Here is a 19,057-nt window from a genome sequence, read left to right on the forward strand (position 1 = left end):
CGGGTTTGGTATTGCTGTGCTTTGAAAAAAAATTACTTCTACTATGCTGTGAGAATAAGCTCATTTTTGCTGTTTCACGTTTTCAGTGTTTTTTCACCCAAAATTGTGAAAATAAGTTGTTTTTAAGTGTTTACCAAATACCTTTTTGAGCTCAGCTTTTTTTTTTATACCCATTTTTTATAAAACCACCTCAATACCAAATCAGGAGGAAACTACCTGTCTAGCAGCAGCTCTATCCGATGAAAATTTCACTTTTGAAGCCATTTGTTATGGCTTTTGTCTGGAGACCAGATTTGGTCATCCTCAAGTTGCGCGTATCAGAAATCCAGCAACCCGCCAAGTACTTTGCTTGCCTGATGCACATAAGGATACCTACGATTTGTCATTTGACTTGAATTCATCATCTGGTGAGTGTAAAGTTGTATGTACTTACATTATCGAAAAACAGAATTACTTTGGCACTGGTGTTGGTTTTGAAGTTCTAACTGTTGGGAAGGATGAACAATGGAGACCTCTGAAAAACCCTAAACAAAATTTACCGGAACAGGGTGATGAGGGGCTGATGCTGGAATTGAGGTTTGTACATCAGTCTGACGAAGCGATTCACGTTGCCGCCGAAATTATACTGGATGAACTTGATTCCTACCTAGAAATTTATTCTCTTGACATGATCATCTAGCAGTTGCCGAGGTAAAGGACAACGTCCTTAGTGTCTTGGTGTTAGAAGACTACAAGCAGCAAATTTGGAGTGAAAACAAGATCATCATTCCCCTGAAATTTTTAAAGGACGATTCGCATTTGGAGGATAAAATTATTCTTTCTTGCATTTGGTTTAAGGCTGCCTTCAGATTTTATAACAGTGAAGGGAAACAATGTTTTTGGTATGATATGGATACGGAGAATACGGATGTTGTTGAATTGTCACGGGATGTTGAGAAATCTTTAGCTTCATGGAAGCCAAGCCTAGTGAATATTAAGGGAATGAAACCAGAACGAGAAAGGGGTGCACAGTAACTACAGGCAAGACTGAATAGACTAGCTAAATGACTAGATTTTATGTTTAATCTGTGGCGAAGCTCTTCGTACGTAAGACTTTTGCCTCCCTTTTAATGTTTTTTATTTTATTTTATGCTTTGTATTTGCCAAGACTTTAGATTTATGCATCAGACATATCTAAATTTGGTATGGAAACAGTGAACTAACTTGAGTTGCAACACAAACATCTAACTTCTTACTGGTTTTTGAGAAATGATTCAATGTGAGTTAAGCCAATTGCCGAATATTTTGCATGCCAGTCAGTCTCCTTGCCTTCGAGTTGTTCTCTCCACGTATGTCACGGACCTTAAGATTATATACTGGACTTGTGTAAAAATTTGTATTCCTCTTCCTTTTAGCTAAGAAGATTAACGTACATGTATTAATTGATGCATTTCATGTTAGGGCGGTACCGACGGGAAACATATGTGGTGGAGTTAAGGGCGGGAACTTTCCGGCTTCACTATTTTTGTCGGATAATAATGAGCTAATGTCGGTTATAGCCGACCGTTCTTGTTTTTGTCTAATATAAGCGATGACAGTGCCTTGTTATCCGGCACTATTTAAATGTTGTCGGAAATATTTTATCCGACAATAATTGTGTAAGACCTCCACCACTCTCCGACACATTAAATTAATTTTGTAGTTGTGGGTGTATTGTATATTAATTTTGATGAACTTTTATAAACTCTCAAATCCAGGTGTATTCAATATATTATGGTCTTATCTTATGTGTTAATTTGTAATGGCATCTGAGCATTACTTTAGATTATTCTTACCCCATATATTCTTGGGTAGGGCTGCTGCATATCTATAGCACTCTTTGGATCAATTTACCCTTTACAGAAACAACAGTGCAAAATGGCATAATTTTCTCTTGTTAGTGTGGAAGTTCAAAACTGGAACAGGCATTCCAAGGGTGATGTTCATCAGTTCATCTCTTATCAGAAAAAAGATCATTACAGTTAATATACGACAATTATACACACCAAGATAATGTCATCACATTCAAATTTCAAGAGCACTCCGATTTCCCCTTCCAACATAAAAAAAAGCCATGAATCCCTTCATTGTTCACCGACAAACATTAATCTTTTTCTTTTGTTGAAAAAATCTTGGGCATACGGGGGAGGCTTTTATTCCTAAATTAATTGAGAAACAAGGGGAGGAAGGAGCTTATAATACATGGCCCCGAGTACTTTTATCTTCTAAAAGCACATTGTGAATAATATCAGACGACTCTTCGGACCATTCAAAACACAAATAATTAAAGAAAAGATTGAGGGAAAACGATTGTAAATTTCTGATTGAATAACAGTACTTTTCTCTTCGTTTTGGGACATACTAAGGCAGATAACAAATCCAACTCCTCACTAAGTGGTAACTAGGACGATGAATATACCAATTTAAAAGCACTCTTTAGTCCTCAAATCTCAGTGAAAGTAGTAAACATGGACTCTGATAGATCTAAGTCAATTTTTAATTTCTCAGTTGTATTAAATCTATCATTTACACAACATGAACAAAGATTTCACTTTAATCCGCCTCCCATTTTCTTTTTTTTGCTAATATGTGCTCTCCATTGAAGGTCTCATAACCTTTTTATAATTGTTTTCTCCTGAGTATTTGACATTCATGAAAAATGGAACCTGCCCCAAACACGAACCACTTAAAATATAAACGTGGCTAACACAGCACGCAGATGACAGGGAAACCAAATTTTGTAAACACAGACATGAACAAGACTCATTTTATTCTACGTAATGAAAACAAGACATTTAATTTCCAGGCCAAACAAAAATATGGCAATTTATTTCTTATTCATTCACAATTTTTTTTTACAGGAAAGAGGAAATAATGATCAAAACAATTGAAGGAAGGATTTCGGACATGATGATGATGATCATCAAATTCAATCTATGACAACCAGCTTCTGGTACAATTCCCCGGAGATGGCCTCTTCCATAATACGTTCCGGGCTGATGTCAATTTCACCGTCTTCATCCAAGAACAATTTCATCAAATTCTTGGAGAAACCACTCAAGAGAGCCACTCCTTTTTGTGATCCAGACACTGGCGTAGAACGCGAGTGTCTCAGATTCCAAAACACAATCTGGGGCACCACATCCCCGTACCCTTTCTCCTCAAACTTCCTTTGTATTACCTCATAATCAGTCTCCCACTTCCCGCTCTCCTCCCTACCACTACCAGTATCCCAACCCCATCCCCCAGGATACCTGCAACTCGAAGCCGAAGCCTCATCGAACTCCATGTCGCTAAACACAAAGATTCTCTTGATCATATGCTCTGGTTTCAAATTCCCATTCACGGCCACTTCCAAAAGTAAATCAAACACTTTCTGGAAATCAGTGTTCGCACCCCATTCCATCCTCCTTATAAACTCGCACTTCGAACTTAGATCATCGCCTTGTATCAAATGTAGCTGAGGGTCATGACTGAAAGTGATGACCTTTCCCTTCCACGGCTCTCCACTCAGTTCGGACAACAACAGTCCTAAAGCAACACACACCTCCATCGGAGTCCCGCACATGCTTCCCGAGACATCACACACAGCCAAACAATTTTTCATCTTGCCTTGTTTCAACATGTCCTCCACCATTCTTTTCCAATGCAGCTCACCCACTTCCCCGCCATCACCATCTTTCAGCGAGGCTATGATCTCATGAGGAAGCAGAGCACCCGCCGCAATCTTAGACTTTCCAGCCTTCACGTCCTCCAAATACTTCTTAAACCTCTCTTCATCGTGCTTCATGAACTTTTCTTTGTAAAGTTTCATGGCCACGGAGGCCACACGATTGTACGGAATAGCTCCCCATTGATTAGCACCCATATACACCTCGGGCAACTGCAACACCTTCCTCAACGGCACCAGCACCTCCTTCCTCAGCCGGTCTCTCACTCTGTACGCGTAATGCGCCTCCTCTACACCTTCATATTCCAGGTAGGATTCTCGCGGAAACACCTTCCTTGCAATCGCTTCACAGAGAAGAGTGGAGCGATCGAAGGAGGAGTCGAGGGAAGGGCACCACTTCGCCGCCAGGGTGATCTTCTTGTACTCATTGGACTTGAAATTTTCGAGATCCGACCTCAAGCACTCCGCAAAGAGATCCGAAACCTGATGGTGCAAGAACCGGTAATCCGGGTCACGCTGGTACCTCGCAACAGCCTTCTTCGCCATGGCGATCTTCTTCTCTTTCCTCGCAGCACTCACCTTTTCTTTTTCCAATTTTACCCTCTCCAATGCCTTCATCATCTTAACCGCTTTAGGCTCACTCTGTCTCCTGCCGTTGATTGCTCCAGAGATTTTAGTACTAGTACGTCGGGTTCTTCTCCATAACAGTCGCCGGATTGTCGGTCTCCTACGGCCGAGAAATCTTCCTTTTGCAATGGACCACTCCTCCCTTTGCTTCTTCCTGACGTCATGGCCTTCTAGAAGGCGGTATAGAATCTCCGGCATGTCTTTAAAATACCCGAATTCGGCAAAGGAAGCGAGGTTGCAGGCTAGGGTTTTGGGGTGGTTCTTGTGGAGCCAAAATGCCGCCGTGTAGAACCCTTCCTTATCGGACTTTCCGGTGCCGCGGACTCCACGGAGGTTGCATATGAGCTTGAGGGTGGTTAGGGCGTCGTGGGCCCAGGCCAGAGGAAGTTGTTGGTTGATATAGGAGGCGGGGGTGGATGGTACGATTTGGAAGAAGAGATCGAGGCAGGCGTTGCCGGAGGAGAGGAAGGTGCCCGAACCGTTCTCGGTGAAGCCCATGGGCGGTCGGGACCCGCTGGGAGCGGGATTGGGTTGTGCTACTGGGGCGAAGGTGTTGATCTGTGGAGGACCAACAATAGGAATAGCACGTGGAGGAGAAGGAGGAGCCATTGGAGTGAGCTTGTTGTGAAGAGATGTGAAAGGCCCAAATGAAATTAGGGTTTCGTTTGCAGTCTTCTGCTGGATATATTACCTTTTTATACGCGATTGTTTACTTGTGGGGCACGGATTTTTTTCCCTTTCCCAAAATAATCACTATTGGATAATATTATATAGGTACTAAGGAAAATTATATATACCCATTTTTTTTTTGACCAAATTAAAAGATGATACGTGTTTTTTTTAAAAGTTAAAAGATAAAAAATAATATAAGGACTATTTTAAAACAATAAAATTGTATTAAAATATCATTAATTGGACCATATCTACAAGTGAGTATGAGAAATTTTTCAGTGTGCTTTGGAACATGGGCAGTACACCACAAGTCATTAATACTATCGGAGATAACTTTTTGTTTTCAAGTGTTCCTCCAATTATATAATAACATGTGACATATTATTTCGTGCTCCAAGCATATTGAAAAATCTCTCAATAAGTACCTAAGTATTATCCATAACCAGTTGAAAGAAAACTAAATTCAAATGGAATTGAAACTGAAAAGTTGTAGCACTACAAGGAATACCCACACTACACACTGACAGCAATCCGTTCTTATTGTATGTTTTAGCAACTCACTTCAGTCCCTAATGTGGTTTGGGACAGTGCAGCTACAGATACCCCTCCGTCCCTTCTATATCCGTCCCAACCAGTTTTCCATTTTAAACTAAATTAATCAGCATTTTCTTCCATCAGTCTCCTATATGAAATCCCACTTTTATTCAATTATTTTATTACTTTATTTTTGGTTAACATGAAATTTGAGTGAGATATTTATTATGTCCAGTAAATGACTTTCTCGCTCCTCTCCTCGATTAGGGAACGGGCCAGTTTGAATAACGTGGTGGTCTATCCAGTGTTCTTCCTTGGCTTGCTACTTCTGCTGAATGTGCAACCTGAGAATTGAGTCAATAAATAAAAGGCCAAACGTACGAAATGGGCAAATGAACAAATCAATCTGAAAAAAAATCACATACCATATTCAGATTTGGTAAAATCCCCATGCCCTTAACCTTTCAACAAACCATCTCCAAATTAGTGTTGGGGCTTAAAAAGACTTCACTACTTTGGAGACGTTTATCTCACAAAGAAGAATGTAGTGCATCGGAATTGATAGACAAAAGAAAGAAAGAACACTCAATGTATTACACAAGATTTTTATTCACTCACAAACTTAGTACAAGAGGAAACACGCAAACACTCTCACACTTCTTGCTCTCTTACTTGCTCTCACTTCTTCTTGCTGCATAGCAACACACACACACACACCTAAATTTATAGGCAAGCAATAACCGACTCACCAAGTCAGTGCAATTGGACTAAGTTCCTCCTAGCCACAAGTTTTAATTATTCTAGAGTTTTCTATAACAATTCATCAAACATCCTTGCAGACTTAATAAGCTCAAATGCTAGAATTGTCTAGCATATTAATATGCATGCATGATGCACCGACTTTGGTGCTAGAATTCTCTAGCATTTCCTGTGTATTCACCGACATGCTTCTTGCTAGAATTATCTAGCATTTGTATGAATCTTGTATTGCCTTTTCAACATGGGCTGGACTCGGCCCAAGACTAGATTAGAATTCAACATCCCCCCTTAATCTTGTCTTGTGACGCCGATTGAGTTTCTTAATCTGACAAAGTCTTCTTGTTTGAGTGGCTTGGTGAATATGTCGGCGACTTGGTCTTGAGACTTCACGTATTCCACTTGCACATCCTTTCTTGCAATACACTCTCTTATGTAATGATAGCGGGTATCTATGTGTTTGCTCCTGTCATGGAATACTGGATTCTTTGCTAGAGCTATTGCAGACTTGTTGTCGACATAGATCTCTGTTGGCTCTTCTTGTGGCATGCTTAATTCTTTCAGCAAGTTTCTCAGCCAGATTGCATGACATACACATGAGGTAGCAGCTACGTATTCAGCTTCGTAGGTAGAGAGAGTGACAATCGGTTGCTTCTTCGACATCCATGTGAATGCAGTGTCTTCCATGAAGAACACAAATCCAGTAGTGCTTTTTCTGTCGTTAGAATTTCTTGCCCAATCACTGTCGCTATATCCAACAAATTTGTAGTTACTAGAACTTGAATAGAACAAGCCAAAGTTAACAGTACTTTAAGGTATCGAAGAATTCTTTTGGCTGTCTTCAAATGTGTAGTTGTGGGATTCTCCATATAGCGACTGACTAATTTGACGGCATAGAGAATGTCTGGTCTTGTGCAAGTCAAGTAGCGCAAGCTTCCAACTAAACTTTTGAAAAATGTTGGATCTACGTTTTCTCCTTTGTCATGCTTGGTTAGTTTGACTCAGCACTCCACTGGTGTGCTTATGGGCTTGCAGTCGTCCATTTTAAACTTTTTCAGTATCTCCTTTGTGTAGCTTTCATGGGAGATGAAAATGCTTTCTTCGTTCTGCTGTACTTCCATGCCTAGGTAGTATGCCATTAGCCCGATGTCGGTCATCTCAAATTCTTTGGTCATCACTCTCTTGAACTCTTCATACATGCTTGGATTACTTCCGGTGAAGATTAGATCATCCACATATAAGCACATAATAAGAATATCTTCATCCTTGACTTTGATGTAGAAAGCATGTTCATGAGGGCACTTGATGAAGTTGTTTTCTTGGAAGTACTTGTCGATGTGACTATTCCATGCTCTTGGCGCTTGTTTTAACCCATAGAGGGCTTTCTTCAGCTTCAGAACTTTGTCTTCATGCCCTTTGATTTCATAGCCTGACGGTTGCTAAATGTAGACTTCTTCTTCAAGGACTCCATTTAGGAAAGCGGACTTCACATCCATTTGTTGAATCTTCCATTTATTTTGAGCTGCCAAAGAAATTAGTAATCGTATAGTTTCCAACCGAGCAACGGGTGCAAATACCTCATCATAGTCGATTTCGGCTCTTTGACTATAGCCCTTCGCCACTAGTCTCGCCTTGTATCTTTCAACCTTTCCGGTGGCATTCTTCTTTATCTTATACACCCACTTGACTCCGATGGCTTTGTGTCATTTCGGAAGAATAGCGAGTTCCCATGTATCGTTCTTATGGATTGCTTCAATTTCTTCATCCATTGCTTTCCTCCACTTACTATCTTGCACTGCTTCTTGGAAGTCAACTGGTTCACAATCAGCAAAGAGACATAAAAGTGTAGGATTATCGAGTCTTTCAGCTACCTCATAGAGATCTCGTAGATTCTTGTGCGTGGTACTTCTCTTTCATTTAGACTCCCACTTGACGATGCTGATGCTGGTAAATTACCATGATTGGTTAATGTTGGTGAAGCAGGTGGAGTAGTGGATTCTTGTTGAACCTCTCTTGCTTGCTCCATCATCCCTTGTTCATTCTCTTCTTCAAACTGAGGAAAAAAGTGAAGATCACCTACATGAGAGCCAAAATCCCATTCTCCTTCTTCATCGAACATCACGTCTCGACTGATCACCGTCTTCCCATTGTTTGGATTATACAGTTTATAACCTTTTGAATTTGAGTCATAGCCGATGAAGATGAACTTCTCACTTTTGTCGTCGAGTTTCGTCCTCCTCTCGTCTGGTACATGTACATGGGCTATGCTTCCAAAAACTCTTAGATGAGAGATACCTGGTTTTCTTCCACTCCATGCTTCTTGCGGAGTCTTTCCTCACACACTTCTTGTTGAAGACCGATTTGATAGGTAGACAGCACATGCTACAGCTTCTGCCCATAACTCCTTAGGCAATCTCTTGCTTTTGAGCATGCTTCGAGCCATGTCGAGAATGGTTCGATTTTTTATTTCCACCCCACCATTTTGTTGAGGGGATCTTGGAACTGTCAAAGGTTGACGAATTCCATTGGCTCCACAGAATTCTTGAAATTCATTTGAAGTGAATTCTCCTCCTCGATCAGATCTCATGGCTTTGATCTTGCAACCACTTTCTTTCTCTACAGCAGCTTTGAACTTCTTGAATGCTCCAAATACCTTTGATTTCTGCTTTAAGAAATACACCCAGGTTTTCCTTGAAAAATCATCAATGAAGAGAAGGAAATAATTATTTTTACCCAAAGAGCTTGGTTTTATTGGACCGCACACATCGGTATGAATGAGCTCGAGTGGCTTCTGGGCTCTTATGGTTGACTCATTTGGAAAGTTTTTCCTGAATTGTTTCCCAAGTAAACATCCTTCGCAAACTTGATCAGGGCGACTGATGCACGGTAAGCCTCTCACCATCTCCTTCTTGGATAATAACTTTATTCCCCCAAAGTTAAGATGCCCAAAACGAAGATGCCAAAGCCATGATGTGTCTTTGTAACATGTTTTGAGGCACTTTGCAACATCATTTTGAATATTCATAGGAAACATCCTATTCTTTGACATTTTCACCTTGGCAATTAATCTTCCTTTGTCATTTCTAAGAAAAAGGCTATAATTTTTCATGTGAATATCATAACCTTTTTTCTAAGAGTTGACCCAAGCTCAAAATGTTGCTTTTCATATTGGGCACGTAGTAGACATTTGAAATTAATTGGTGACTGCCATTTTTTAGGGGAATTAGGATGTTACCTTTTCCTTTGACGGGTATTTCGTATTCGTCTCCAAAAGAAACGTTTCCACTTATCGATTCATTGAGCTCTACAAACATGCTTCTTCTTCCGCACATGTGGTTGTTGGCGCCAGTGTCAAGATACCATGTATAGTCTTGGTCTCCATCATTGTTCTTGCATGCTAGTAGCACAATCCCATTATCTTCGTTCTCTTTTTTCACATAATTAACCTTCTCATCAGGCCTGTTGCTTGGAGCTCTACATTCCCAAGCATAATGCCCAAACTTTTGACAGTTGTAGCATTGAACTTGAGATTTTTCATACCTCAAGTTTGAGAGCCCTCTTCCACGACCTTTTGTTGAGCTTTCTCCTCTTTCGCAGTTGTTATGGTTGTTGAAGTTCCAGCCACGTCCACATCCATGTCCATGTCCGCGACCTCGACTGCGACTTCTTTCGTACTGGCTTCTCTTGTTGTTCAAGCTTTCTTTTTTCTTTTTTGGCTGGACATGCGTCTTGAGGAGCTGCTCATCATTTCCTTGCCTTTTCTTATGTTTCTCTTCATATGTTTGTAGCGAACCCATTAATTGCTCTATACTAATTTCTTCTAAGTTTTTAGTTTCTTCAATTGTCACGACAATGTGCTTGAACTTGGGGTCCAACGAGCGTAGTATCTTCTCCATAATTCTAACATCTTCTAACTTTTCTCCATTTCTTTTTAATTGATTGGAAATGGCTAAGACTCTTGAAAAATAATCAGAGATTGATTCAGACCCTTTCATTTGTAGAGATTCAAACTCACCTCTTAGTACTTGCAGACGAACCTTTTTCACTTGTTCGGCTCCTTTGTAAGAGGTTAGAATTATGTACTTGTGTCATTTGTATTAAATCATTCACTTGTACTCACTAAAAGAGAGCTTGAACCTATGTACTTGTGTAAACCCTTCACAATTAATGAGAACTCCTCTATTTCGTGGACGTAGCCAATATGGGTGAACCACGTACATCTGATGTTTGCTTTCCTATCTCTATCCATTTATATACTTATCCACGCTAATGACCGGAGCAATCTAGCGAAGATCACAAAAAGCGACCGTTTTCGCTACCTAGGATCTATCTTGCAAGAGAACGAAGAATTAGATGGAGATCTCAACCATAGAATACAAGCTAGATGGATGAAGTGTAAGAGTGCATCCGGCGTGTTGTGTGACCGTCGTAGGTCACTGAAGCTCAAGGGAAAATTTTATAGGACGGCAATAAGGCCAGCGATGTTGTATGGCACAGAATGTTGGGCGGTGAAGCATCAACACGTACACAAAATGGGTGTAGCGGAGATAAGGATGCTTCGTGGGATGTGTGGGCACACGAGAAAGGATAAGATTGTGAATGAGGATATCCGAGGTAAAGTAGGAGTAGCCGAAGTTGAAGGAAAGATGAGAGAAAATCGGTTACGGTGGTTTGGACATGTGCAAAGAAGGCCTACTGACGCTCCGGTTCGAAGATGTGACTACGGAACAGAGGTTCGGGGCCGAAGGGGTAGAGGAAGACCTAGGAAAACTTTGGAAGAGACCCTAAGAAAAGACTTAGAGTACTTGGATCTAACGGAGGACATGACACAAAACCGAGCGCAATGGCGTTCTAGGATTCATATAGCCGACCCCACTTAGTGGGAAAAGGCTTTGTTGTTGTTGTTGTTGTTGGCTCCTTTGTAAGAGGTTTAAAGCTTCTCACATGCTTGCTTGGCAGAGGTTGCACTCGAGACCTTCTCAAAGCCATTGTCATATAATGCTTGGTAGATGAGGTAGAGAGCCTTCTTGTCTCTCTTTCTTGAATCTTTCAAACTCTCATTCTAGGGTTGGGACAGAGTAGCTTCATCTTCTGGCTCAGCGTAGCATTTCTCCACGACTTCCCATACATCGTGTGCTCCCAAAAGGGCCTTCATTTTGATACTCCAATTATCGAAGTTGTTGTTGTCGAGCACTGGAACTTAGAAGGCTGCCATAACGTTGCTAGCCATAGCTCTGGTACCACTTTGTTGGGGCTTAAAAAGACTTCACTACTTTGGAGACATTTATCTCACAAAGAAGAATGTAGAGCAGCGGAATTGATAGGCAAGAGAAAGAAAGAACACTCAATGTATTACACAAGATTTTTATTCACTCACAAACTTAGTACAAGAGGAAACACTCAAACACTCTCACACTTCTTGCTCTCTTACTTGCTCTCACTTCTTCTTGTTGCATAGCAACACACACACACACACCTAAATTTATAGGCAAGCAATAACCGACTCACCAAGTCGGTGCAATTGGACTAAGTTCCTTCTAGCCACAAGTTTTAATTATTCTAGAGTTTTCTATAACAATTCATCAAACATCCTTGCCGACTTAATAAGCTCAAATGCTAGAATTGTCTAGCATATTAATATGCATGCATGATGCACCGACTTTGGTGCTAGAATTCTCTAGCATTTCCTGTGTATTCACCGACATGCTTCTTGCTAGAATTATCTAGCATTTGTATGAATCTTGTATTGCCTTTTCAACATGGGCTGGACTCGGCCCAAGACTAGATTAGAATTCAACAATCAGGTCCTGTTAAATAAACATCCAATTATTCTCAATAAGCTCAAAAAAGAAAAAGAAAAAGAAAATCAAATCAGTCCCAAATCTGTATTCCTTGTACTGTAGGAGCAGAAACAATACAGTTATACTCAAGTTAAGTGGCTTCTATTTTTCTCAATTGCAGTCCCTTCAGGACTTCAGAAATGAAGCACCATTTACTTGTGCATCAAGCAAATGTGAAAAATTTGAACTTAACAAACATTTTGCACACAATATGTTTATGTGCAACCAAACATCATAATCCAAAACAATTTGGGTTTGAAGATTTAAACTTCTTACTTCGTCAGGATGAGACTGAAGAGAAGCACCATTATTCACTGAAGGGAAGCACCACTTGAAAGGACAATAGAACAAATTGAAACTGAAGGGAATCACCATTATTTACTGCAACAAGAAAAAGTGAGAAACTGAGCAAATAATGACTGAAGCAGCATGGACCTGGGGTTGCTTTGCTACCCTAGCTTCATCTGAAAATCAGTACACAAAACATGAGATGTGCTCCGGCAAAGATTGATTATCTTCGCAACCAGATAGACGAGCCATAGAAGATGAAATCAGAGGGGCTTGCGATATAACAAATCATCGATAAATATTGTTATGTAGACGAAAGCAGGACATTTGACACTCACCTGGATGAGCAAAAGTTTCAACAATTGGCTTTGCGTAAGTTCTTACAGTTGCTGCATACCGAAAACACATTCTTCGCTTCTTGTAATTGAATGGGAACTGGACTTGGCTGCTGCTTAATTCTTCAGCAGCGAAGTTAAATCCATTGAATGGGGCATGATTACGGATTTCCAGAAGGTGTTTGATTTGATTCTTCAAGTGTCCGTAAATGGGAGACTGAAGCCAGAGCATATGATCAAAGGGATCTTCGTGTTCAGCGACATGGAGTTCAATCAGGCTTCGAGTAATAGCTGGGAAACTGATTATGACCAAAGGGATCTTCGTGTTCAGCGACTCGTCTGATCAAAGGGATCTTTCCTTCAACACGGAGTAATCGTCTGGTGAATAATACCATGATCACGGAAAAAACATGCCAAAGTGTGATTCACATATTCTCCTCCGTTATCAGACCTGAAGACCTTAACTTTGGTCTGAAACTGAGTAGATACCATTGTACAAAATTCTTGAAGAAGTAACGGAACATCACTCTTATTTTTCATCAAGAACACCCAAGTTACCCGAGTACAATCATCAATAAAAGTAACAAACCAACGGAATCCATTAGAAGTAACTTTTGCAGGACCCCACACATCAGAATGTATCAAATCAAATGGTAAAGTAGCTTTAGAATCACTTACAGGAAAGGAAGCACGATAACTTTTAGCCATGACACATGTTTCACACTTGAACTCTGAATCACTATAAGTGCGAAACAAAGAAGGAAATAGATGCTTCATATAACTGAATGATGGATGTTCCAATCGTCGATGCCACAACCAAATTTGATGTCTGTTATCCACTTTAGCACTTAAAACTTGATGATTATTTGAACCAGAAACAACAGTATCCTCCATAGTCAAGATGTACAAACCCCCTATCCTTTTACCATAACCAATTATCTTCTGAGTTCGAATATCTTGAAAATAACAATACGTAGGATAGAAGTGAGCAGAACAATATAAAGTATCAAGAAGTTTTCCTACCGACAAAAGATTGCACTTAACATCAGGAACAAGTAAAGCACGGACCAGTGATAAGGTTGAAGTCAAAGAGATAGTGCCTTCACCCTTCACAGGGGAAAGTGCTCCATTTGCACTAGTAATATACGGATCACGAACATAATCACATAACTCATCAAACACTCTAGGGTCACTCGTCACATGATCAGTGGCCCCAGTATCAATTATCCATTTATTTGTTCCACCAAGATGCATAACAACATTATGATTATATTGAGCCATTGAACAAAATCACGAACAATAAAGGCACAAAAGATACGCAGCGGAATGAAAACAATTTACCAGAGTACTGTAGCAATCACTGTTCACGGCACTGCAGCAATACTATTCACAACACTGTAGCAATCACTGTTCGCGCACTGTAGAAGACCACTGTTCACGGCGCTGTAGCACGACACTTTTTTTTTTTTCCCACACGGAGGAAATCACGAAAAATGTGGGCACAAAATTTAAAGCACACAGGTCACCAAGAGCGAACTGCTCTGATGCCATATTGAATTAAACATGGTAAATACCAATATTAAACTAAACATGGTAAATACCAAAAATATATGATAATATTTGGGAATTTCTTATATATTCATTAATCTCCAAAGTGGAGTATATATAGGAGTTACAATTGGTATTACATATGTATTTCACCAATGTGGGACAATAAACTACTATTTACATTTTAACTAATGTATAACTCGCAACACATACAAAGAAAGTTTAAGGAGAAAGGGTACGGGGATGCAGTGCCACAGATTGTGTTTTGGAATCTGAGGCACTTGAATTCTACACCAGGTCTAGGACACAAAGGGGATGTAGTGCCAAGAAATAGAATTAAATATTTTGAAGGGGTGTGATATCCACACACCATTTTTTACTTCTCACACACCCTTCTAATTTTCGGCCGTCGGATCGGATGAATGGAAGAAGATCAACGAACAGAAATTAACAAAGGGAGTGTGAAAAGTAAAATAAGGCGTGTGGATAGCACATCCCTTTTTATTATTTTATAAATTTTTTATGAAGTTGTTCTTGGATTATGAGGGGTGAGTTCACCCCGAAATTATCATGGAACTAGCCATCTCCGTCGAAGAGTATCAGAGTCTGACTGTGGTGGATTGATGGCATGGCGGTGTTCGGTCATCATTTGTTTGAAAATTGTTTTCGCTTTGAAAACAAAAATGTATATGAAGATAAAGAATTAAGAAAAGTCCTAGCTAGTTTCATGTTATTTGGTCTCGTCTTTTATTTCTCTGAACTTTTAGATCATCAAGTGCCAACAAACCATAAGTACCGCAAACGCTCCTAATCAGTTGAGTTACACACAAACACCCCTTAAATTGTACCTGTTGATCAAGTTATACTTCTCTTGTTATGTGCATTAAGAGTGATTGTCGAAATTCTATTTCCAAGGCTTCGATCGGTCTCAAACAGATATCAAATTCAAGTAAATTATTATATGAAGCGAACAACTTCACCAATGGAATTCCACTTGCAGGTCATACATATTATGCCCGGCGTGACGTACGGAGGCACAGAATTTCCACCTTGGTTTATTTTCTGAGCATTGGCGATATAACCTGTGTAATATTCGTCACACAATGGTTTAATCAAAGCTACCAAGTATAATTAAGACAGTGGATTCTATACCTAGGGCAGGGTATAGTCCACGGTTTTTGACGTCATGGATACTCATATTATCTTAACCATATATATATTGGAAGATATCTCTCTATACAAAAAACCTAAGAAGGAAATTGACCAGTTAAACAAAATTCTCTCTTTTCCTGTTTTTAGAAGATGAAACTTAAAAAGTGTTTTACTGAAGCGTAAAGTAAGATAAATGAACGCAAATATCCAAAACGACAATCCTATGAAAACATAAGAGGATATATAAGCTGTTAGACGAAGTCAACCTGAGGATAAACCCACCGTGCTTTGAGGAACTCCAGCGCCCTTCCAGGAGTTCCTTTTTGTTTACACTTCTACCTGATTAGGTTTCCTTGTTAATAGGATGTATTTTTTGAATATTTGTAATCTGTTGTTTTCTGTTTTGGTATCTTTTGAATTTCAAACCTCCTTGTAAATAGGGTTTTCAAACCCTCAGATGTAATCGTGATGAAGTTATAAATACAAGCATCCCACAGTTGAATGGGTATGCAAACAAGTGGAAAATCTGTGTTCTTAAGTTTTATATAAGCAATACTGGCTTTTTAGCCAAAATGGTCTTGAGATTTGCATAACACGTTACTTTGGTTCCTGAGATTGAAAATCAATAGAAATGGTCCATGAGATTGAAAATCAATAGAAATGGTTCCTCTGAGATTGCCGACCATCCATTAACACATCACTTTGGTTCCTGAGATTGAAAATTAATAAAAATGGTCCATGAGATTGTCCTCCATCCATTATTTTAGTCATTCCGTTAAAAACTCCTTTAAGTGTCCCGTAGCTCTTGGCCGAAAGTTTGGGCAATTTTCAAAGCTTCGTAACTCAATCGTTTCTTAACCAAATTCGACCCATAATATATCAAATGAAGATAGGAAAATGTAGAACAAGATTATAACTATTTGAAAGCCCAATGTTTGCCGGAGATGGCAGGAAAATAGCCTGAAAGGTAACTGGTCCGCAGGAAAACTTGCTGGAAACTGGGTAAATTTTAAACGTTCATAACTTCTTCAATACTCAACGAAATCGAGTGATTTTCATAACACGTTACTTTGGTTCCTGAGATTTGCATAACACGTTACTTGGTCTCGAGTTAGCCACTTTCAAACCGTTTTCCGGCCAAACCACGGAAAATTAGCAGTCAAGAAAGGTACCATTATATTCGTCTCATTGAGAAGTATGATTTTTGTTTTCAAATCACTCGATTTCGTTGAGTATTGAAGAAGTTATGAACATTTAAAGTTTACCTAGTTTCAGGCGAGTTTTCCAGTTTTTCTGCTGACCAGTCACCTATCAGGCTATTTTCCAGCCATCTCCATCAAACATTGAGCTTCCAAATAGGTATAATCTTATTCTACACTTTCCTATCTTTATTTTGATATATTATGGGTCGAATTTGGTTAAGAAACGATTAAGTTACGAAGCTTTGAAAATTACCCAAACTTCCAGCCAAGAGCTCCGGGATACTTAACGGAGTTTTTAATGGAAGGACCAAAATAATGGATGGTGGACAATCTCAAGGACCATTTCTATTGATTTTCAATCTCAGGGACCAAAGTGATGTGTTATACAAATTTCAGGAACTATTTTGACTAAAAAGCCAAGCAATACTTGAACTTGAAAATGTGAAGTAGCTTAATCAAAGCAAAATGATTACCATGAAGAAACTGAAATTTCTTCATTATTACCAACAAAACAAGCATATTATGATGAGATGATCTTTGAGAAATGATCTACAAGATGAACAGTTGGATCTACAATGTGGAGTGAGCCCCACAAAGAATCTTTGATTTGAAGGATCCTTCAATGATAGGGGACTGATATATGTGTGTGTGTGTATGTATATATGCCGTCCATATTGTTGATATCATGGATCCGATACTCGATATGTCATTCATATTGTTGATATCATATTGTGTTGATAAAACGTATTGATATGGACACATATATGGTGGCGGTAGTCTAAAAATATACATGTGAAGGTCTTTCGAGGACCCTCCGAATGTTTGGTACCTACACATCTCTTTTATGCCCACTAAGTGTTTGATGTAACATTTGTCAGACATATTTCGACAGGTTGCGTCGACTGCACTCGACAAATTCTCTCATATCATTCATCAAATTCCTTCGGCATGTATATGTCGATATATGTTGACATGTTCATAACATGGTTTGGCTGACGACAACAAGTCAACTAGGCATTTGAAAATTTGCCTCAATGAGTAAAAAAAACAATCTAGCGCTTCATGCACTTTTCTATCTAAAAAACTTGAACATTTACTAGTAGGACTCCCCAAAGTTTAAATCTTGGATCCACCATTAGAGGTAGTTGAAGTTTATTATACGTGTTGTCAATATGTCTTAGTTTGTTGTCAATATCTTATATATCGATATGTAGTCGAGTATCGTGCTCTACAAACAGTGAAGCAAGATCCCTCCTAACAAAAGACGCGTATATATATATATAAGTAACATATTGGTTAAAATAAAGTGATGTCACTGATTTGTCCCGTATATATATATTTATATATTATATGTATTAGTTGAAACATTCAACTTAATTGGATAGTTGATAAGGCTCTGTTGAAGCAATATGATTTTCCCATCGACTTTAATTAGGATGTTTCGTGCTATTGAAGAGGCCATGTGCTCAACAATTATATAAACCACTAATAAGGTCAACCTAATTATGAACTTAACCAGAGATTATAGTTTGCTGGGTCAAGCTGTCAATTCTAAAGCTAAACAAGGCAGCTCCTCCACTAGCAATAATCAAAATATATCTATTACAATTTGCAGACACATTCCGCTAGCTGCCAGCGTTTTTCTGCATTGCAAATAATAAATGACATTCTGGTCAAAGTAGACTCTTCTGCAGTTCCATATTATCGACACTAGACGGTGATCGCCTAGACTTTCTCACGATAAGTATTGAAGTTAGGGATGGGTAAATATCTATCAGTTATGGGTAATCACGGTTATCCGCTCATTTAAATTTTACGGTTACGGTTATGGGTAACCGTTCAGATAAATAAACGGTTATGGGTATAACCGTTTACCCGCGGAATTTAAATGGACAATTATGGATATTAACCGCGGTTATAAACAGGTAACCGTTTACCCATTTATTTTATATATGTAAAATTAACACAAACCATGTTCCTTATCGGACAAAACTTTTGATCAATGCTATTGACTATAGTGTATGATTTCTGTAGCTAATATAATATTGTTTTCCTTAACCACTTAAAATTTCATGGTCCATTATATATATATGTTAATACTTTACATTCTGAGTTAAATAACTCAATAATACTGTCTTTTAACAGTTTTCGTTACCCAAGAATACTTAGCAAATTTTATATTACCTTCATTGTTAACAGTTAAAAATATAGTCCGTAAACTATTATTTCAATTATTGGAATGGTATAAGGACTGAAAAAATTAAAATGCGGAAATGTAAGATGAATGTACATATAACGGTGTTTAATTGTTAGAAAAAGAAAATTATGACAAATTTTTCTTTTTCAATTTTCAAGTTGTTAAAAAAACACATAGACGGAAGAAAAATGAGTAAATGGTAAAAAAGAAAGGATAAA

The 19,057-nt window shown here is 38.9% G+C and overlaps 1 protein-coding gene across 1 annotated transcript; it reads right to left on the reverse strand.

Annotated features, from left to right (window-relative positions):
* Window positions 1-2,836: 2,836 nt before the first annotated feature.
* On the reverse strand, window positions 2,837-5,121 carry LOC103455590 (uncharacterized). Its single transcript, XM_008395173.4, has one exon. It carries the CDS (start codon window positions 4,922-4,924, stop codon window positions 2,948-2,950), a length of 1,977 nt encoding a protein of 658 aa, XP_008393395.2. The 5' UTR covers window positions 4,925-5,121; the 3' UTR covers window positions 2,837-2,947.
* Between the last annotated feature and the right edge of the window lie 13,936 nt (window positions 5,122-19,057).

The sequence above is a fragment of the Malus domestica genome, chromosome 14, assembly GCF_042453785.1.
Source record: "Malus domestica chromosome 14, GDT2T_hap1".
NCBI classification, from domain to species: domain Eukaryota; kingdom Viridiplantae; phylum Streptophyta; class Magnoliopsida; order Rosales; family Rosaceae; genus Malus; species Malus domestica.

Excerpts from the sequence above, each read along its gene's own strand:
- LOC103455590 (XM_008395173.4), bottom strand. The coding sequence starts at position 4,924 with ATGGCTCCTCCTTCTCCTCCACGTGCTATTCCTATTGTTGGTCCTCCA.